The sequence below is a fragment of the Pecten maximus genome, chromosome 16 (assembly GCF_902652985.1).
Source record: "Pecten maximus chromosome 16, xPecMax1.1, whole genome shotgun sequence".
Lineage (NCBI taxonomy): Eukaryota > Metazoa > Mollusca > Bivalvia > Pectinida > Pectinidae > Pecten > Pecten maximus.
The window spans coordinates 30,395,406-30,418,915 of record NC_047030.1 but is presented as its reverse complement, the minus strand read 5'-3'; the positions used below and the strand labels follow the sequence as shown (position 1 = coordinate 30,418,915).

At 37.8% G+C, this 23,510-nt stretch overlaps 1 protein-coding gene across 1 annotated transcript in view; it reads left to right on the top strand.

Moving 5' to 3' along the window:
• Positions 1-23,510, top strand: part of LOC117345181 (basement membrane-specific heparan sulfate proteoglycan core protein-like) — a 168,047-nt gene that overhangs the window by 31,935 nt on the left and 112,602 nt on the right. Inside the window, 2 exon segments of the mRNA XM_033908186.1 lie at positions 15,150-15,315; positions 17,969-18,120. Coding sequence (XP_033764077.1) covers positions 15,150-15,315; positions 17,969-18,120 — 318 coding nt within the window.

The following is a 23,510-nucleotide window of genomic DNA, read 5'->3' as shown; positions in this document are numbered from 1 at the left end:
GCCGACAGGCAGCCATCTTGGATTTTGACAATTGAAGTTTGTTATCGCTATTTCTGAGAAAGTACTGAAGGGATCTTTCTTAAATTTCATATGTAGGTTCCCCTTGGTGCCTAGTTATGCATATTGCTTTTTGAGACTAATCTGAAAACAACATGGCCGACAGGCAGCCATCTTGGATTTTGACAATTGAAGTTTGTTATCGCTATTTCTGAGAAAGTACTGAAGGGATCTTTCTCAAATTTCATATGTAGGTTCCCCTTGGTGCCTTGTTATGCATATTGCATTTTGAGATCAATCGGAAAACAACATGGCCGACAGGCAGCCATCTTGGATTTTGACAATTGAAGTTTGTTATAGCTATTTCTGAGAAAGTACTGTAGGGATCTTTCTCAAATTTCATATGTAGGTTCCCCTAGGAGCCTAGTTATGCATATTGTGTTTTGAGACCAATCAGAAAACAACATGGCCTACAGGCAGCCATGTTGGATTTTGACAATTGAAGTTTGTTATCGCTATTTCTGAGAAAGTACTGTAGGGATCTTTCTCAAATTTCATATGTAGGTTCCCCTAGGAGCCTAGTTATGCATATTGTGTTTTGAGACCAATCAGAAAACAACATGGCCAACAGGCAGCCATGTTGGATTTTGACAATTGAAGTTTGTTATCGCTATTTCTGAGAAAGTACTGAAGGGATCTTTCTGAAATTTCATATGTAGGTTCCCCTTGGTGCCTAGTTATGCATATTGTTTTTTGAGACCTATCTAAAAACAACATGGCCGACAGGCAGCCATCTTGGATTTTGACAATTGAAGTTTGTTATCACTATTTCTGAGAAAGTACTGAAGGGATCTTTCTCAAATTTAATATGTAGGTTCCCCTTGGTGCCTTGTTATGCATATTGCTTTTTGAGACCTATCTGAAAACAATATGGCCAACAGGCAGCCATCTTGGATTTTGACAATTGAAGTTTGTTATTGCTATTTCTCAGAAAGTACTGAAGGGATCTTTCTTAAATTTCATATGTAGGTTCCCCTTGGTCCTTCGTATTGCATTTTGGGACCAGTCTGTCCTGAAAACAACCTAACAAACAAACAGCCATTATCACTAAATCTCAAATTTCTTATATAGCTAGGATTCCCTTGTTTGAAAAGTACTGGAGGGATGTCTCAATTTGCACAGATTAGTAAAATGAAGGAAAAAGTAGAGAAAAGATCAATCTGACATGGAACCTATAAAGATCATGCAATGGTGGGCGCCAAGATCCCTCTGGGATCTCTTGTATATATAGATATAACATAGTTTTTTGTGAATTTTGACTTTTATCTTCCTTGTTCTAAATTTTCCAAATTAAAAAAAAATCATAAATCAATGTCATAACCAGCTTTCTTTTGTCAAATATCTTATTCAGAAACTTAAAAATCAAACGTGGCTAAATAAACGTCTTTTGTAAAGAAATATGGTAATGAATTTGCTGTTGCAAGCTGTTGATTCAGATAGGATTTTGTTTAAATCAGAACTCTGACAGATCTAGAGTTGTCTGGTCTACATTTATTATAAGCTATAAATATAAAGCTATCATGGCTTTGATAACATTTATTTTTAAAACCATGGATATTTAAAACCTGTCTGAAACAGATATTACATCATTCCATACAACTACGTATACAGACAACCTAATTTTTTCCAGGGGATTCTCGTAATTGACCAAATAACTGCCTCAACCATAACAAACGCCCCCTATCCTTGTTAAGTTGGAGTATACAAACGCTTCCTATCCTAAGTTTGAGTATACAAACGCCCCCTATCCTTGTTTAGTTGGAGTATACAAACGCCCCCTATCCTTGTTTAGTTGGAGTATACAAATGCCCCCTATCATTGTTCTGTTTGAGTATACAAACGCCCCCTATCCTTGTTTAGTTGGAGTATACAAACACTTCCTATCCTAAGTTTGAGTATACAAACGCCCCCTATCATTGCTCTTTTTGAGTATACAAACGCCCCCTATCCTTGTTTAGTTGGAGTATACAAACGCTTCCTATCCTAAGTTTGAGTATACAAACGCCCCCTATCATTGTTTGGTTGGAGTATACAAATGCCCCCTATCATTGTTTGGTTGGAGTATACAAACGCCCCCTATCATTGTTTGGTTGGAGTATACAAACGCCCCCTATCATTGTTCTGTTTGAGTATACAAACGCCCCCTATCATTGTTTGGTTGGAGTATACAAACGCCCCCTATCATTGTTTGGTTTGAGTATACAAACGCCCCCTATCATTGTTTGGTTGGAATATACAAACGCCCCCTATCCTTGTTTGGTTGGAGTATACAAACGCCCCCTATCATTGTTTAATTTGAGTATACAAACGCCCCCTATCCTTGTTTGGTTTGAGTATACAAACGCCCCCTATCCTTGTTTGGTTTGAGTATACAAACGCCCCCTATCATTGTTTAGTTTGAGTATACAAACGCCCCCTATCCTTGTATGGTTTGAGTATACAAACACCCCCTATCATTGTTTAGTTGGAGTATACAAACACCCTCTATCCTTGTATGGTTTGAGTATACAAACGCCCCCTATCATTATTTAGTTGGAGTATACAAACGCCCCCTATCATTATTTAGTTTGAGTATACAATCGCCCCCTATTATTATTTAGTTGAAGTATACAATCGCCCCCTATCATTGTTTGGTTGGAGTATACAAACGCCCCCTATCCTTGTTTGGTTTGAGTACACAAATGCCCCCTATCATTGTTTAGTTGGAGTATACAAACGCCCCCTATCATTGTTTAGTTTGAGTATACAAACGCCCCCTATCATTGTTTAGTTTGAGTATACAAACGCCCCCTATCCTTGTTTGGTTGGAGTATACAAACGCCCCCTATCCTTGTTTAGTTTGAGTATACAAACGCCCCCTATCATTGTATGGTTTGAGTATACAAACGCCCCCTATCCTTGTATGGTTTGAGTATACAAATGGCCCCTATCATTGTTTAGTTTGAGTATACAAACGCCCCCTATCATTGTTTAGTTGGAGTATACAAACGCCCCCTATCATTGTTTAGTTGGAGTATACAAACGCCCCCTATCATTGTTTGGTTGGAGTATACAAACGCCCCCTATCATTGTTCTGTTTGAGTATACAAACGCCCCCTATCATTGTTCTGTTTGAGTATACAAACGCCCCCTATCATTGTTCTGTTGGAGTATACAAACGCCCCCTATCATTGTATGGTTGAGTATACAAACGCCCCCTATCATTGTTTAGTTTGAGTATACAAACGCCCCCTATCATTGTTTGGTTGGAGTATACAAACGCCCCCTATCATTGTTTGGTTGGAGTATACAAACGCCCCCTATCATTGTTTGGTTGGAGTATACAAACGCCCCCTATCATTGTTTAGTTGGAGTATACAAACGCCCCCTATCATTGTTTAGGTTGGAGTATACAAACGCCCCCTATCATTGTTTAGTTGGAGTATACAAACACCCCCTATCATTGTTTAGTTGGAGTATACAAACGCCCCCTATCATTGTTTAGTTGGAGTATACAAACGCCCCCTATCCTTGTTTAGTTTGAGTATACAAACGCCCCCTATCATTGTTCTGTTGGAGTATACAAACGCCCCCTATCATTGTTTGGTTGGAGTATACAAACGCCCCCTATCCTTGTTTAGTTGGAGTATACAAACGCCCCCTATCATTGTTTAGTTGGAGTATACAAACGCCCCCTATCATTGTTTAGTTGGAGTATACAAACGCCCCCTATCATTGTTTGGTTGGAGTATACAAACACCCCCTATCATTGTTTGGTTTGAGTATACAAACGCCCCCTATCATTGTTTAGTTGGAGTATACAAACGCCCCCTATCATTGTTTAGTTGGAGTATACAAACGCCCCCTATCATTGTTTGGTTTGAGTATACAAACGCCCCCTATCATTGTTTAGTTGGAGTATACAAACACCCCCTATCATTGTTTGGTTTGAGTATACAAACGCCCCCTATCATTGTTTGGTTTGAGTATACAAACGCCCCCTATCATTGTTTGGTTTGAGTATACAAACGCCCCCTATCATTGTTTGGTTTGAGTATACAAACGCCCCCTATCATTGTTTAGTTTGAGTATACAAACGCCCCCTATCATTGTTTGGTTGGAGTATACAAACGCCCCCTATCATTGTTTGGTTTGAGTATACAAACGCCCCCTATCATTGTTTAGTTTGAGTATACAAACGCCCCCTATCATTGTTTAGTTTGAGTATACAAACGCCCCGTATCATTGTTTGGTGAAAGTGACCCATTCTGCCCCCAGAGTTTAATATACCAAGAGGGGAATACCTACATGTAAATTTTTTAAATCAATAAAAGGAGTTCAGACCATGAACGTATAAAGATTTACATGGATTGACCCCTGAAAAGTAGTAGGCGTTCTGGTTGGTATAAGTGTCCTCTATTTCATTAATGACACTGCAACATAAATCAAGATCAAATACATGTCAAGTCATGTTCTCAAAAAGGGAACCAGGGTAGTGACAACAGGAATACCAGATAGCATTTAGTGACCAGTAACCTTCCCCATTGTCATTCAACTTTCCAAGTTTGTAACAAATCATAATATTTCTCCTTTAGGTCTAACAAGGCTCCTACAGGCCTTCAGTGGACAGTGGTCAGTTTGAAAAGTGGTTTGTTCACAAACTGATAACATTTACATGTTATATAGAAGTGTTTGTAGAGTGAAGTACTGAGTGAACACGGTACAGACAGACTGATATGTGTGGGAGTGACTATGGAAGGTCAAAGACCACAGCAAACACTGTAGAATGCTGCCTGTTGCTGTGCTGCACGTCCAAACGATTTACTGAACAGTGTCCTTCAGTACAGTTTACTGTGGTTATTAACTGATGTATAGGGTGATAACAGGTTTGTAAGCAGTGTCAGTTACTTCCTCATCCCACACAACCATAGAAAACATGGACTAGACTGTTGGTGAGGTGCCTGGTTCCATGCTCCCTACCTGTAACCGTTTGTGTTTCTCCGAAAGCTGAGAAATGGTCTGGTCTGTGCTGTCATGGTCGTGTCCTTAGGCACTTTACCATAATTGCTCTGGATGGCATGCGATAGGCCTCCCATATATTATTCAGTGAGGTAGTCACCAACTACTACAAGGGGACCCCAACTCAAAATGACCTTGGCTGCTAACTTTATTTATTTTACAAAAATTGCAAAACAAGTTATATCAACTTATATTAATCATGCTTGTTGGCCCAGATGAAAGTGCATGAGGGGTCTTACTGTGGGAGGAAACCAGAGTACCCGGGGAAACCCAACTGGTCAGGCAGGTGACCCCATACCTTTTCACATCCGATCGGGGAATCAAACCCCGGCCGCCTAGGTGAAAGGCAAGTGTGTTACCACTGTGCCACTTGACCACCCTTGGCTGGTCATGTGGCGATAAACCGAAGAAACAAACAAATCTGTTGGTAGACTGTTCATCGCTGTCTAAGTTCAGTTGGTCAAGAGATTATTTTAATCTCCTGTTGTCAGAGTTTCTTGTACATTTGGAATATTATAAAAGTCATATTGCATAGCAGATGAGGAAACTATTTATTTTGCAAAATTAAAACAAGCACGGTCAGAATTGAAAAATGATTTTTGATGATCTTTTCCCTGATGACCATAACCTCAACTTTACAGCTAAATTCAGAGTCAATATAGAGTATTGTAGCGGCTATATTCATGATACACGTGCACCAGTCGCTGGCCGTCATTTGTAAATATCAAAGTTGTGGTGACGCTAGTTATTAAATTATCTAATCATTATACTGTTAACCCAAAATACCACCCCTGATTGGTTAATCAGTTAACGAGACTTGTTCCCCCGAGAAAATGAAAGTACGATGGCATTGAATGACTGATGGGATAAATATTGTGTAATAGGAAAAGTTGATGTAAAGGACCCTACATGAAAACCATCATTTGAAAAACACAGCAGGGGTCCTTACTGTACAAAATTCTTCAAAAAAGGAAATTTATTACCACTTTTGAGGTAATTAAGGTCAAAGATACAGATTAGTTAGGGGCCGCGGTGGCCGAGTGGTTAAGGTGTCCCGACACTTTAACACTAGCCCTCCACCTCTGGGTTGCGAGTTCGAAACCTACGTGGGGCAGTTGCCAGGTACTGACCGTAGGCCGGTGGTTTTTCTCCGGGTACTCCGGCTTTCCTCCACCTCCATAACCTGGCACATCCTTAAATGACCCTGGCTGTTAATAGGACTTTAAACAAACCGAATCAAACCAAACCACAGATTAGTTAATGATGTTACCGGGTAATTGTGTCAATGATCTGCACTGACTTGGTCATTCAGGAATAGAATGCCAGGCTCATTGCTGTCATTATATATTGCTGAAGCATTGGTGAATTGTGTAAGATGGCTTTTAAAGCTGAAAGGTCAAAAGTCAAGGTCACTGTCTTCGGCTAATCCAGCTTTCCTCCATCTCCAACACCAGGTATGTCCTTAAATGACCCTGGCTGTTAACTCTTTCCGTACTCACGACGACTACAGACGTCACAAAAACGTGCTCCTGTATCCTTCATGACGACTACACACGTCACAATTAACATGCCTTCCATCCTTTGTGACGACTCAAATCGTCGTAAAACATCGCGAAAGATGTTGATATTACTTGCTGGTTTAGCATAGTCATACGAAGGAATTGACACGGAAATGATGTTTTTAAGAAATAAAAAGCAATGTAAGTATTGTATTGATGGTATATTTTACGTACCAGAAGCATATTCATTCGTTAAGATTGTCTATTTCAAAGAATTCCGGCGGTTCATGCCGAGTTGTTTACATAAGCTACAAAATGGCGGCCTCAAATTTACTTTCGTTTTCTGCGAGATTGTTGAGGTTTTAAACACAATAAAACAATTAAAAATGATAATATATATATAATTGAGTAACGTTTATCATCAAAATAAGTAAGAAATACGTAAAATATTTTTACACACCGAAAAAACGATGTTTTGGCTGCGTGATTTCTTGCACACGTGTGACACATGTGCCGATCAACATGTCATTTCCCGCGATTCTGCCTGGTGATTTCGCCGTATTTTAAAGGAAAAATTGGGTAAAAGAGTTTCCGTACTCAGTACTTGTTCCATATGATAAACTTCATTTAATATTAAGCATTTTACAACAGTAAAAGATCAGTAAAAGGTCGTTTTATCGACGTCTGATGTGATAGCCATATGCTCCAATACACAAAGGACCTACCCAGCATTCACTTCCGGTAGCGACCGCGAAATTTGAATGAGTACGTAAAGAGTTAATAGGACGTCAAAGAAAATAAACCAAAATTGAATTTAGTAAAAATATGGGCCCTTTAATTTTAAACGGAAACTTTTTGTATCAGCAAAATATTCCTTGCATGGTTGTATAATGTGTGTACTTGTCCTGCCTAAGTTTAGATCAAGTGTTTAATTTAGATGTTGGTCTGACACATGCCTAAATACATTTGTGTAATAGCCCAGGCCCCCACCCCTTTATCTTGTATGAGGCATACAGGAAAATCTGGATGGAATAGCGTTGTCACATATAGCTTTCAATAATTTCCATGTTTCAAAATTTCACAAATTTTATTCAAGGATTGATATTTCTCCTGAAATCCATGGTACTCATCCAAAACCATTTTCCTTCCTGAAAGTCGTTGAGTTCCAGACTCCCACAGAGTTATAACAAAATGAGGTTATCAATTTAATAACACATTAATTGTTAGGATCTGTCAATTCCAAATTTTAAAACAAGTGATGGTAAATTTTGACAACTCTGTTAAAACTACTTGATAGGTATTACATTTCTGATCCCAAGGTCAAAGATCAAGGTCACTCTCTATAAATAGTAATTGGGTTTTGCAATAACTGACTTGAATTCCCTTTTGGTAATTGATCATTTTTTATTTAAGACACACAAACACAGATGTTTAATACTTTTTTATTGTGGGATGTTGGAATACTTAAATTGTATTTTATTAATATTGACAATTCTTTATGTGATTGTCCATTAAAATACTGGCAAGATAGTTTGAAAGGCAAAGGAGGTGGGGATAATGATGTGTTAAAGTTTTGTAGATATCATGATAATGTTTTACCTCAAAAGCATACAAACTATTTATCCGATATGCTTATACTGTTTTTAATTATGAACCAGGTATTTCTGGTAAATTGTGAATAACGACGATGTACATTCCATATGTGCTTAAGTTGGTACCAGGTGTGCTCAGAGCATCATCAATTCTTTCGCGCCCGAGAAAACTACTTATTGCATAACTGGAAATATATCTAGCGTATGTGCACTATTGAAATATATACTGTTGTTCTCGACAGACATCACCAGCTGTCTGTGTTCTGTAGAAAACAATGGTCTATCACTTTTCTGGTGATTTCATTTGTAGCTAATTTCTTAAAACTACCTTTTGATGGGCTGGTATTTTGATAGTTGTATTTTTGGTATGCACACACGGCCGATTTGTAAATGATACAGAGAGTTCTATCTGAAACCAGATGTTTGGAGTCGAGTCATATGTTGGCCTTTACCGATATTCAGGGCTGGTTTCTGCCATATTCTCTGATACTTGTTTCTCTGACAGGGTAAATATTTTCATTGAGCCATTTAGATAAAGCATTCTCCTTGGTTGTGATGTAGTCAAAACATTCTTCACAGTTGTACTGTTATTACAAACTCTCCGATGATCTAATGGCCTGCAGCCGAACGTTCTCATTGGTCTAATGACCTGAAGCTGAAGATGCTCTTTGGTGTAATGGCCTGCAGCTGAATGTTTTGATTGGTCTTATGGCCTGCAGCCGAATGTTTTGATTGGTCTAATGGCCTGCAGCCGAATGTTCTGATTGGTCTAATGGCCTGCAGCTGAATGTTCTGATTGGTCTATTGGCCTGCATCGGAATGTTCTCATTGGTCTTATGGCCTGCAGCCGAATGTTTTGATTGGTCTAATGGCCTGCAGTCGAATGTTCTCTTTGGTGTAATGGCCTGCAGCCGAATGTTCTGATTGGTCTAATGGCCTGCAGCCGAATGTTCTGATTGGTCTAACAGCCTGCAGCCGAATGTTCTCATTGGTCTAATGGCCTGCAGCCGAATGTTCTCATTGGTCTAATTGCCAGCAGCCTAATGTTTCAATAGATCTAAAGCTGCATTCGTATGTTCCCTTTTACCTTATGCTCCAGCCAAATGTTCCTATTAGTTGGATGTTGCAGCCAAATGTTTCTATTTGTCTGATTTTGCAGCCAAATGTCCCCATTAATCTGATTTTGCAGCCAAATGTTTTCATAGATTAGATTTTGTTGTCAAATTTTCTCAATGGTTTGATTTGAATTCATGTTTTCATAGATTAGATTTTGCTGTCAAATTTTCTCATTGGGCTGATTTGAATTCAAACCTACAGCCACACAAAACCTAACTTCTCTACTAGAAATCAAACAAATCTAAAGAGACAACTTTTAAAGAAATAATCCTGAAGTTACCTATCACTTCAGGTCGTTGATACTGACCTAGGTAAAAATGTTATTTCAGTATGAACATTTTAAATGACCTTTTGTGTGGCTATTATTTAAATGTGTCACTTGATTGATTTGTGATAAAGAAATTGCTGAAAACCCCAAAATCAATGATTACTTTTAAAAAACCTGAACTCTTACCATATAATTTTCTTGTCAAAATCATTTATCTATTAAGTCGTTTTTGGGCCAAATTAGATTTTCGAACAATGATATGTACGTTTTATGTTTGTATTGTAGTATTGAAATGTTTTATGCTCTGACTGGTAAAAGCATTTCTGGTTGACAAGACAATAATTTATTACTGTCTGGTGTGGGTGTTTTGCAAGACATCACTAATATTTGACAGTTCGGTAGTTTCTGTGATATAAGACCTCTTATATAGAAATCTTTAGCGGAAACAAGCTTGATGGTTTTATTTGTCACTAAGTCTGTAAAAGCTATTTCAGTCTGTAATTTACGATCACGTAAATATCATTGTTATGATGTATTGGGCCTTAGCTGAAGAATAAATGTTAGGGAGGGAGTTTATTATAGTGTATTTGTACATTGAGAAATCAAGATTTACACCCAACTATGATGACGAAGGCCATGGATTAGTACACAGATTCATCTGAATTTGTCAAAAAATTACTTTGTTCAAAATATTATCTATCATATTTATTTGGCTATAAACCATGTCTTGCAACAATCTTCCTGATGTATATTGTAGTTAAAGAAGAAAATGCTTACAGTGTTGTTTCAATATCCTACAATACCAGTCCTTTCTCTTACTTTGAGTCAGTGTTTATGTGTCAGTCCCCCCCCCCCCCCCCGAGCTTATTAAAGGATCAGGGGGCGTGATATTTCAGTTAGAGTGCAGGTCATGTAAACCTTATTAAAGGATCAGGGGGCGCGATAGCTCAGTCAGAGTGTTGGTCATGTAAATTCTAAGGTGCATCTGATTTGACTCCCCTACCCGTGCCGGTCTGTGGTATCAAGGCTGTGTCCTTGGGCAAGGCACTTAACCCTAATTGCTCAGGATAGCATGCGATGGGCCTCTGTTATTTTGTTGAGTGAGGTAGTCACCAACTACTACATGGAGATCCTGCCTCAAAATGACCCTGGCTGCTCATTGGGCGATAAACCCAGCAAACAATACTGTATACTGTTAGAGTTATCCCCCTATAAGCTTAAACACAATTGAAAGTTTATCTGTATATTTCTAGTTTTCTTCTTTGTCATGATGTTACTATTGTGTGTCCATTGTCCATATGTTGAATCGGAAATAGCAGTTATTGAACCTTGCCTTGAATTTGTCAACATTCTCGATGGATTGATGATATAGACACATTCAAAACTGAGAATTGTTCCAACGAGTGCGTGAATCATTCAGATTTTGTGAAGAGACTTGCCAGCCTTTATGTATGTGATATGAACTTATAGGTCATTCACTGTTTTTTTTTTGGTAAAATTTTTATATTTAAGTTCAGGGAGGGATAATTTGTAAATAGCTCACTATTTTAAAACTGATGGTTTTGCAAAAATCGGCTCAGTTACAGATAAATATGGTATGTATAATGATAATGATGGAAAGGGGTAGTTTACAGGGATTTAGTGGTATTACCTATTATATAGTAGACAGGGGTGGTTATTAGGTGTATAGAGGTACCAGATAGAGAGGGGTAGTTTACAGGGATTTAGTGGTATATAGTAGACAGGGGTGGTTATTAGGTATATAGAGGTACCGGATAGAGAGGGGTAGTTTACAGGGATTTAGTGGTATTACCTATTATATAGTAGACAGGGGCGGTTATTAGGTATATAGAGGTACCAGATAGAGAGGGGTAGTTTACAGGGATTTAGTGGTATTACCTATTATATAGTAGACAGGGGTGGTTATTAGGTGTATAGAGGTACCAGATAGAGAGGGGTAGTTTACAGGGATTTAGTGGTATATAGTAGACGGGTGGTTATTACGTTATAGAGATACCAGATAGAGGGGATAGTTTACAGGGATTTAGTGGTATTACCTGTTATATAGTAGACAGGGGTGGTTATTAGGTGTATAGAGGTACCAGATAGAGAGGGGTAGTTTACAGGGATTTAGTGGTATATAGTAGACAGGGGTGGTTATTAGGTATATAGAGGTACCGGATAGAGAGGGGTAGTTTACAGGGATTTAGTGGTATTACCTGTTACATAGTAGACAGGGGTGGTTATTAGGTGTATAGAGGTACCAGATAGAGAGGGGTAGTTTACAGGGATTTAGTGGTATATAGTAGACAGGGGTGGTTATTAGGTGTATAGAGGTACCAGATAGAGAGGGGTAGTTTACAGGGATTTAGTGGTATATAGTAGATAGGGGCGGTTATTAGGTGTATAGAGGTACCACAAGTTGTAATAAACTGCTTGATGAATTATAAAGAGTATTATATATAACGATAATGATTGAGAAGGGTAGTTTATAAGGATTTAGTGGTATTACAACGAAGAATATATTTCAGTAGACAGGAACATGGACAGATGTGGAGGAATCTACCGACCAACACTGCCCCTGTGGAGGTTTAGAAACCCAACAAAATTTAATCTTCCATAGGGTATTAAACCCCAAGCTGTTTTATGTTCTTAGAAACCCTTCTGCACCTGATTTTCTCCTGGTTTGTCTAGATATCCCATGAACCTCTGTTAATGAATCATATCGAGACAAGACAGGTTCTCTTTTCTTTAAAAAAAATTAGAAAAAAATTAGTTGTAAGTGAATTATCTTTATTACACATTTAGTTAAATCCCCATGATATGTGAAACAGGATTTAATTTGCTTTAAGTAAGTGTATCATTAAACTTAGACTCCAGGGCTTTCCTGAAAATGAATAGGCTGAAGTTTGAGTGAAGAAGTGATGAAGATATGGAGACATGCATATTATCATACTTTATGAAAAAAAAAACTCCTGCTGTGAATTTTTAGTAGGAATTTCCATTTTCACTGTTGTTTTTGCCTGAAAGATATATATTCACACTTCGGTTGTCACTGGGGATAAGAAAAGTGGAATTTTCCTCGCTCCGATGGAGATGATATTTCATCTGTCTCAAATATTACCACTGATTTGCCAATAATTCCTCTTGTCCCCGAAAACTTCCACTGGTTCTCAAATACTTCCACCGGTCTACAAAGGTCTACATTTTTGCCGAAAATTGGTGTAATAAGAAAAAACATCTATAAGTATTGCAGTTCTGTAGATAAGTAAAAAGAAGCAATGAGGTTGGGGAAAACTATATAGTCCTGCAGACTGTTTTCACTATAATAGCTTTCGGTTATAACCCAGACCATATTCTCGTTATTTTATGTATGTGAGGCCTTTGATTTTCCAATCTATCAAACAGTACTGTACAAAGCAGACCATTAGCAGCCATACTTGGTAACCATGGTGTTGTATAATGGTGAAATCTCTTTGATATCTATATCATTCGTTGTTCCATGTTTTCCACATTTTCTCTCATTCTACAAAGGCTGGAAATGAACCAAATGAAAAGATGATGATTTTAGAAGTAATGGATGCAGGTTAATACCATATTTGTCATAAATGCCATCATTTTATTTAGTGCAAAAAGTTCAGTCAAAGCATACAGCCATTATTTTCTTTGAATCACATCTGCCATGCCTATACTGTTCAGATTGTGAAACAGATTTTCAACATCGTTAATTTCTAACTCACATTGCAACTAATTGATATCATATGCTATCAGTCATTAAATCTTCTTGAAAAAAACTTTGAATTGAGAAGAGAAATAATTTCTAACTTTTTAATTCAGAAAAAAAAAAAAATTTACACACTTTGTCTAATATTTGCAAATCTTGGTATCGCAAATGATCAAATCCATGTCCTGAGAGTGTATGTAGTAAATACAGTTCATGTTAGGGGAATAAAGCCTTATGGTGAACAGGAGCCAAACGTTACCAAGGGTAACAGTTTTTTTGGTCTTTTTCTTTTTGATGATAGTATTAAAGAAATTTGAAAATTAATCTTCAAAATCGGAAGGATTAACAATGTTAATTTGATCAGAAGATAACAACACAGTCAGTATGATCTATAATTTGTATACAAGGGCCTGTTTCTAGTGTGGCGGGTTACACGTGCGTTTCAGGTGCAAGGCGTGTCCGCGTGAACATTACGTCACCAGCAGGTTACCAGACGGTGTGGTCGCCATGTGTTGCTGTCGTCATTACAGCCGGTCTTGTTTATGTCTGGGGGGCCAGCGAACACTCCAGGCCTCAATATTTACTCCCCGACTCTGGTCAATGTCGTAAAAACGTCACAGTTACTCAGAAGCTAAATGTCATTTAGTGCTGGATATAAAATCTGCATCAATTAGATGCTTTAACATACCAACAACCGAGTTTGACATTAAGTACATAGTTAACACCCAGTTTGGTTTTAAATCTTTCCGTGTGTGTAATGCTTTCTTCATTGTTCGAGTCAGCCTAACTGGCGGTTTGTCTTTCAGTGCAAGTAAATTTCGAACAAAATGATCTTGTCAACATTTACATGGAGCATTCATATTCGGCATTGTATATTATTAGGTCACCTGAGAAGAAGTCTGAAGTGACATACTCTAATTGCCTTTGTCTGTTGTCTTCTTAATAACCATGAGGCCTAGAGGCCTGATATTGGGCCTATAGCATCATTGGAGTGAAGGGCTATCAAGATTGTTCAAATGAATGGCCTTGACCTTCATTCAAGGTTACAGGGGTCAAATATATTAAAATTTTAAACAATTTCTTCACATTCAGCAAGTGTTCAAGAAATCTGATATTGGGCCTTTTGCATACTGGGGTGAACGACATTGACCTCAAATTCAAGATCACAGAGTCTATTTTAATGTATTGTGTTTTATGCCTTCACCATTTAATGCTATGGGTGGGGTTGGGGTTGAGGGTGAGGGTTGGGTTGGGGGTGGGGGCAAATTAGTGTTGCCCATGACCGTCGGACCCTTCACATTCCAAAATCAATGGCATATACCCCCCCTCTTAACCCCACCGCCCCATCCACCCCAATTACGGAACAGATTGTTTGGGGGATATTTTCCTGTACTCTTACAGGCATCCTCTAGTCTTCTCATTTGTCTGGTATTTCATGCCATTGTTCTGACTGACAGAAATATTTCCTCTGAGTAATGGTGTTTCACTCAGGTTTCAGTTTTGGTAATTGTGATGCTTATCTTTCCCTCGTACAAGGGAGGCAAGTATGTAGAATTCCTGATGGAGTTTGATTTCTATTACAAATTCAGTTTTTGGTGCCTGGGTAGCACGGTAGTAACACTCACCTTTCCTCTGGGTGACTCCAAGTGTTCAATTCCCTGAATGGATGAGAAAAGGTATATAGGGTCACCTGCCGAACCACGGTTTTCTCCAGGTATTGCGGTTTCCTTCCGCAGTAAGACCCCTTAGCTTGTTTACTACTATTTGGGCCAAAAAAGTGATACATATAAGTTGATACAAATTGTTTGACAGTAATATAAATAAAACTTATAAATATATCATTTTGTTTACAGAATTATTACTGTTATCTAACAAATTCATGATTTTGTTTACAGAATATTACCGGGTATCTATAAACTTTACTGACTTGACCTATGACCCTGCGTTGGAAGTCAGTGGCAGTGCGGCCTTCACTAAACTCGGGAACCCCATCTCTCAGGCTATTGAGAACCTGTTCAGGAATGTGGATGGGGACCAATACGCTGTTGTCATCAAATTCAGGTACTTATGATTAAACTTTACTTTCATATGGTTAACTAATGTGCATTGTAAGGTATTTGAATATAGCATATATCTGTTAATGACTACATATTTAGTTTGTTAGCAAAATGTCAAGGTCAAATTTAACTGACTAAAATGTTTTTAAGTTTCAAAAGTATAGTTTTGAAACTGACTATAAATTTTGAAGGTATAAACAAATTGACTGAATTTGCAAATGTATAAAATGAAATGGACTACACCTTCTCAAAGGTGTAAAATTGAGAGATGTGTCAAAAATGTGATAATGAAACTCATGGGTATATATATTTACGAACTTTTAAAAAAAAAAACTGACTAAATTTCCAACGGATGTAAAAGGAAACCTTTACATTTTTCAGGTGTAAAATTGAAACTGACTATATCATTTCAAAGATGTAAAAAAGAAACAGACTATACATTTTTTCAAGGTGTAAAACCACAGGAGCAAACTCCATGATGATAATATAGTTCAACTGTACAGAATGCCAAAAAGTTTTTGAAAGTTAAACATTTGGTCGTTCCAAAGTAATAACTTAAAGCTGTCACACACAGGGACTGAATGAGATCTGCTGATGTGTGTGGATTTAAACAGCTTTATTGACAGTCAGACATACCACAGAGCCAGGCTCAGCTGTAGGGCTTTCTAACTCCAACAGGCAATTTTTTTTCCATTGGAAAGTATTATAGAGTTAAAAGGAAAGTTTTTTAATTTAGATTTCCCCTTAAATCAAATAATGCTTTCCTATGGGAAATCTCAAGTTAGGTCAAGGGTCATGGATGAAACTAGGTCACGATGTGAATAATTTAAATTCAATACATATCTATATATATAGACAATGACATAATATTGTCAACACAGAAATGAACCCCCTGCAACATTAATTGGCAGGATATACTTAAAGTCTGTTTGTCGGTTTGAAACCATGCTTTAACAGAACATTTCGATAATGCGATGAAAACTTGTCGGCATTTCATATGAAACTGCAGACATCAGACTTCAGACTTGCATTGTAAACCTGGTATGAGACGGAATCGGATGTCAATTATCCTGTAAAAAGTGTATTATAATTTTACCGTAGATTTATACACCTGTCATTGTATATTGCAACATAAACTTTAATATAAAAGGAAGTTTTTGTAGGGGAGTCGGGAGATGTCATATTGAGGCTGGTGGATATCAAGGTCAGGAATGAGCTTGATTCAGTGAGGTTGCATTAATATTAATGAAATAAATTAATAAAAATATTACACAATTTGTCCAATCATGTACACCAAACTCTTGCCTAGGCCTGAAGTCTTACATTTGCAAAGAAAAACATGTTATACTGTAATTATGCTTATTTTAGTGAGCTCAGATTTTAGTTGCATAATGGAATTACTCAGATTTAGCCCCACGATTAATTAGCTCTACAGTATATATACCACAATGCCTTCGATAGAAAATGAAGTACAGAAACTGCAATGCTTCAAGAATGAATCGCTAAAATAATAAAACCACAAAAACATATAAATTTGCAGTAAGCTTGTTTTTTTTTTTTTTGAGATTCAAAATTGCCTTAAAGAAACAAGATAAATATCTGTTTCTTTGTGGAATCTTATATTTCCATAAATAAATAGCCTCCTCTACTGAGGCCAGTCTGAGTTCGGATCAGTCGTGATCGGAGCCTCAGTTTGACCTCTGTGGGCCGGATTGGTGATCGGTTTATGATATAGACAACAACAGAGTAATGTCTGGCTACGACTTTTAGCCGTTTGATTCAGAGATGAGTTACATTTGAACAATGCTCTTTAAACGCATGTCTTGAGAAATGAGAGAGATTTAATTTCCTGTTATACTCTTCAGCTATGTCATAAAACTTTACGCCTAGCACTGGGCATCAAAAGATATCAGATTATTCTTTATGTAAACAAAACTGGGCTTAGAAAAAAAACAACAGGAGCTCTCCTTCTTCAAACGTTTCTGTTTACAAATTAAGGGTACATTTGAGGAAGAAAAAAATGGTTTTATTTAGCAGTAACGGTTTTTAATTCCATTCCATGTTGTTTGGATCAGGGATCAAATTTTCTGAATGACATCCCCACCAATTCACTCTTGATATTTAGTGGTACGGGCCGATGACGAATGGCGAGATTGCATGTTAATAGTGCTGTTCGGCCATCTAATTGGCTGACATTTCAAACGCAAGGATCTAAGTGGTATCTGCCCATGAAATAAAATAAAACTTGATGTAATTGAAATTCAAAAAAGGGTCCAGAGTGGAAAAGGACAGCCTTTAAACCATTATATTCATGTTTTTGGAGATAAGTGACAAATTTTATAATTTGATACACGTAATTTCTCGATGATGGTATATATGTTAGTGTTATTGTGTCTTGCTGAAGAAGCAGTCTGGCGTAGCACCTCAAGCAGTCGGAGAAACGTTTGTCATTAGTCATAATTCTTTCTATCCCTGAACTGTAGCTAAGGGGGATGAATTCGAGATCACACGTTTAATACACACGACATAAAAAAAACTCGTCGTGTAGTCATTGCCAAGCACTGTTCAGCACCGGAATGCACACACAGTGACATTGGGGGACTCGTCATGTTGGATACAATTCTCCGTCTGACTATTTTGATTTTCGTGATTTTCAGCCCGGGATCTTTGGTTGTGACCTTCGACCTTGTAACGGAAGGAAACTATGATCGTATGCAGTTATATAACACATTATTAAGTGCAGTTAACAGTGGAAGTATAGCTCCGTACCGCGTCAGTCCCGTCGGATTCAACTTCAGACCTTTGCAAGGTGAGTCAATGTTTCAAACCTTTGTCAGATTTGTTGAATACATGTATATAACAAAATGTTGATTTTTCTATTTTTCAGCTTCTGAAATAGCTGTAACGATTTTGTACACCATTTAAAAAAAATTTGAATCAAATGTTCTGCTTTAGGTATAATTCCACCAGTTTTGATTTCATGACAAATCAAAAGGATGAAGTTTGCAATGCTTATACCAAAAATTTGTCCTGCAACAAATTTGACAAAATCAAATTGTCTGAATATTAGCAAGACATATGCCATATTTAGAACAAACAAAACTCAGCTAGACAAGCTATCCTCATGTATTGTGTTTTTATTGGTTTGGAAATTTTAAAACCATTTGTCTAGACTGATTTTTGAGTGAAATTTGAGAGAGAACATGGATTATACTGTCACCATGGTTACAGACAGGCGCTGATTTCATTGTCAGCTCAATACACACTGTTCACATTGTTCTATTTTCTTTAGCCTGAAACTTTTGGGGAGATAAATTAAGAAAACTGTTTCTGCAGAAAAAAAACCCAACCCAAAATGTACAAAATCTCAGTTATTGAATGTCTTTAAATTTGTTTTGTTAGGCTTTACATGAGAATCTGTTGAATTGTTGTAGTCTTAAGCCTTCTTATATATGTAGACAGCCTGGAAATATTCGATCCACAAAGTAGACTTATCACAGAATTAAAAAAAATTTTTTTTTGTTTCCTGCCCACACAACTCCCAATGGACCAACTGTAGTTTTAGATGGTATGAATTGAGTGCTACTGTACTGCGACATTGTGATGATTGAACTACTAGGGTATATAAAATGGGGAGCTGTTCATTTCAAACTACTAGGGTATATAAAATGGCGGAGCTGTTCATTTTAGTACAGAATGCAAACGGAAGATCTTTCTGTTGAAGATCTATCTGGACCACAAGTCATAAAGGAAAATATTTTTCAATTATAATAAATTTTGAGAGTAAAGGGTTTCAAATGGTTTGAGTCATAGAAGACATCAAACATGAGGCCTACACAGCTGTATAAATGGGATGAGACAACCTTTCACGTTGATTGACCGAGGGGTTTTAGGTTTAGTCTAGGCAGTGTATGTTTGATTAATGATGACTGGGGTGGATTACTGTCGTTAACAAGCTTTCAGGTGAGCCCCGAGGTAAAGAGATCAGAGATGGTCCAAACATTGACATGACTTTTGACCCTTACCTGCTGGCTACAGGTAAAAACTCTGTCACTGTACCACACCTACGTATACAGGTACATCTCTGTACAACTGACAGATGGATGTCAACATACAGTCTCTGTAGCTACAGACCAAGTCTTAACCAGTTATACAACTTCTGAAACTTTACACCTTTGCAATTATACATTACCTTGACATTGAAACCCTTCTCACTGTATACTACTATACAAGACAGTGACCCTCCTTACTCCTGCCCCCACCCTCCTCACTCCTACCCCCACCCTCCTAACTCCTAGCCCCACCCTCCCCACTCCTACCCAAACCCTCCCCACTCCTACCCCCACCCCCCTCACCCCTATCCCCACCCTCCTCATACCTACCCAAACCCTCCCCACTCCTACCCCCACCCACCTCACTCCTGCCCCCACCCTCTCACTCTTGCCCCAACCCTCCCCACTCCTACCCCCACCCTCCCCACTCCTACCCCCACCCACCTCACTCCTGCCCCCACCCTCCTCACACCTACCCCCACCCACCTCACTCCTGCCCCCACCCTCTCACTCTTGCCCCAACCCTCCCCACTCCTACCCCCACCCTCCCCACTCCTACCCCCACCCACCTCACTCTTGCCCCAACCCTCCTCACTCCTACCCCCACCTTCCTCACTCCTACCACCGTACTCCTCACTCCTACCCCCACCCTCACTCCTACCCCCACCCTCCTCACTCCTACCCCCACCCTCCTAACTCCTACCCCCACCCTCCTCACTCCTACCCCCACCCTCCTCACACCTACCCCCACCCTCCTCACACCTACCCAAACCCTCCCCACTCCTACCCCCACCCTCCCCACTCCTACCCCCACCCTCCTCACTCCTACCCAAACCCTCCTCACTCCTAGTCCCACCCTCCTCACTCCTACCCCCACCCTCCTCACCCTTACCCCCACCCTCCCACACAGAGATTTGGTGATGACTAGGTAAGCTAGTATAAGGGTATTTGTCAGCTGTCGGTAGAGAAGATGATTCATACGTCTTCAGTAGCCATTAATATTATCAAAAAATGGCACGTTATAATGAAAAAAAATTACAAACGGTACAATTTCTCAAACTCATGCAATGACTCAAAATGACTCAAAAATTACCGCCTACAACACAGGCATACAAACTTGCTTAATCAGCACAAATAGAATGTGTGAGTGTTCATAACATATATGAAACACCCTAGATAATTTTTTGACGAGACTTTATGAATGTTTGAAGAATCCCTAGCTGGGAAACTGTGTTTGTATAACTTTTAAGAACTTCTGCTCAGTAAAACTGTTAAGTCAAACTCAGGAACATGTTAAGATTGTTTGTAAGTCTTCTTAAACATACAACCGGTTGAATATGATGCTGACATGAAGTGCGTAAATAAGAACACCCGACGATGAAACCAAAATGATTAAATTAAAAAATACCTCCTCCCACAGAGCATTGTTAGTCTTCAAATTATAATTAGCGAAGATATTTATAGCCAATAAATGAAAAAAAATAATTCGGTTATATTGCAATATCCTCCGCAACAATTTGTTTGCACTATGTACATGGTCGGCTCTGAAATAAGTAATTAGACATTAAGTGCCTCTCCTGTCAGGGGAAGGGGAGGGGGTGGGGGGAGGGGAGGGGGGGGGGGGGGGGGGGGGGGGGTCGAGCTAATGTCATAATTAGATGAGGCAGACAGGAAGTTACAGGAGAAAAACAGTGATAGGATGTTATGTAATATTCTGTTTACTTAGCTCTAGTGTTTTGGATGCCATATGTCGCTGTGTGATATATAAAGAGACCTTGTTACTGTCATCATAACAATAAAAACACCGGCCATGGATTCCTTCCTCAACATAAAGAAATATTTGTTTTATTACTGTAAATATATAGAGAGTGGTTCAAAATCTACCATATCAACATTCAGTAGTAAATTAAAACATTTCAGATATTAAATATTAAGTGTAGAAATCTGAACATTATTGACATATCTGCCATTTTCAACATTTTACAACATCTAGCTGCTCCAAAACCGCTAAAGAGAATTGAACCAAATTTTGGCGGTATTATACATATATAATACATATATATATATATATATATATATTTACTTACAATTTAATTTGATGGAGGATTTAGAAAAAAGTATTTGAGGGTACAGAGTGATGTAAGATACATGCTATAAATAGACTTTGAGTAGAGATATGTGTTATAAGTAGACTTAGAGTAGAGATATGTGCTAAAAATAGACTGAGTAGAGATATTTGCTATAAGTAGTCTTTGAGTAGATCTATGTGCTATAAGTAGAGGTTCTATAAATAGACTTTGAGTAGAGATATATGCTATACAGAAGTAAACTTTGAGTAGAGATATGTTATAAATAGACTTTGAGTAGAGATATGTTATAAATAGACTTTGAGTCAAGATATGTGCTATAAATAGACTTTGAGTCGAGATATGTGCTATAAATAGACTTTGAGTAGAGATATGTGTTATAAGTAAACTTTGAGTCGAGTATGTGCTATAAATAGACTTTGAGTAGAGATATGTTATAAATAGAGCTGAGTCGAGATATGTGCTATAAATAGACTTTGAGTAGAGATATGTGCTATAAATAGACTTTGAGTAGAGATACATGTTATAAGTAGACTTAGAGTAGAGATATGTGCTATAAATAGACTTTGAGTCGAGATATGTTATAAATAGACTGAGTCGAGATATGTGCTATAAATATACTTTGAGTAGAGATATGTACTATAAATAGACTTTGAGTAGAGATATGTGCTACAAATAAACTTTGAGTATAGAGATATGTGATATAAGTAGACTTTGAGTAGATCTCTGTAATATAAGCATGGCCTGGGGCCTGTAACTGATGTCTATTGTTATTTGTATAGAATCTCCCAGGTTTAGCAACGTAATACAAAGACACTGTACTTAACATGCGTTTTCTATACATGGCGCATTATCTTGTATTCCGATCGGTAACAGTGGCGTTCATGACAGGTGTACATGTCGAACGTGCCCTAGTAGTCTATGATATACCTATATATATGTTACATAAACATTATTATCTACTGGATATAAGGCCGAGATAATTGACCAACAACTGCTGAAAGAGAAATAAAGTTTTGATATTTTGTTGTGTGATGTACTGGGACATACATTTTGTATGTAACCGGGTTTGTCAGTGAGTTTGTGTGCTTTTTCATTATAAATGTTAGTGCAGCTGGGGTCATGGAGGTCGTTGATATTTATACATCTCTCGGATATCAGAAAAATAGTTTATGTTAGATATTTTACGCATCAGAGATGTATTCTTTCATCTTCTTGGACATTTTTATTTTAACTTCCAAACAAATAAGTATTTGCACCTTATAGCACCTTGCTCGATGAAATTTCATTTGTTGATGCTTTGATTTAAAAAAAAAATGATGTTATGCACATTTTGTTATGCTTGTAACAAATATTCACCCGAAAGAAAGTACAGAAACATTATGTCGGTCAAATATGGGAATATGCCTTGAATGAGTTTGTGCTTAAGAGGGCGAAGGTCAAGGTCACAGTTTCTATTTATAGAAAATGATTTTAATTGCTTTAGTGACTTTTAAAACAGATATTGGTCGAGTTTGAGAATATCTCAAAGGATTGAGTTGATGTTATTTTGAGGATTTGTATCGTTTGTGGTGACTAAATTGTTGTTAGGAGGTTTTGGGACTTTCGGAATGTTGTACTTCCAGATGCACTCTTAGCAAGTTCATCTACATCATCGTTTTGTGTCAAGTCAAAATTGGAAGTCGTAGCAATTTGTATTGAGAAGAAGGACATGATAATTGATTTAAAAGGGCACTTAACTGCTACAATTTATTATTGAAAAAGTCAAACGCAGATGTAAAACATTCTGACAGACACTTGTATCATTAGATGGTAGATGAGATTTTCTAGAGTGAGCTGTATGTTGAGTGTAACTCCAGATATATTTCCCTACAGGTTTAAATATTGCTCAGCAGAAAAGTGACATTGTTTTTCTTCATTATTTCATTCATTTGTTGTTAAGTAATGAACACACCATCGCCAAAATATAGATTTGCTTTAATTTTACAGCGAAAATGTTGGAAATTAGAGACTGACAAAAGGATTTTATGCAGTATTTTAATATCATATTATGTCATTTT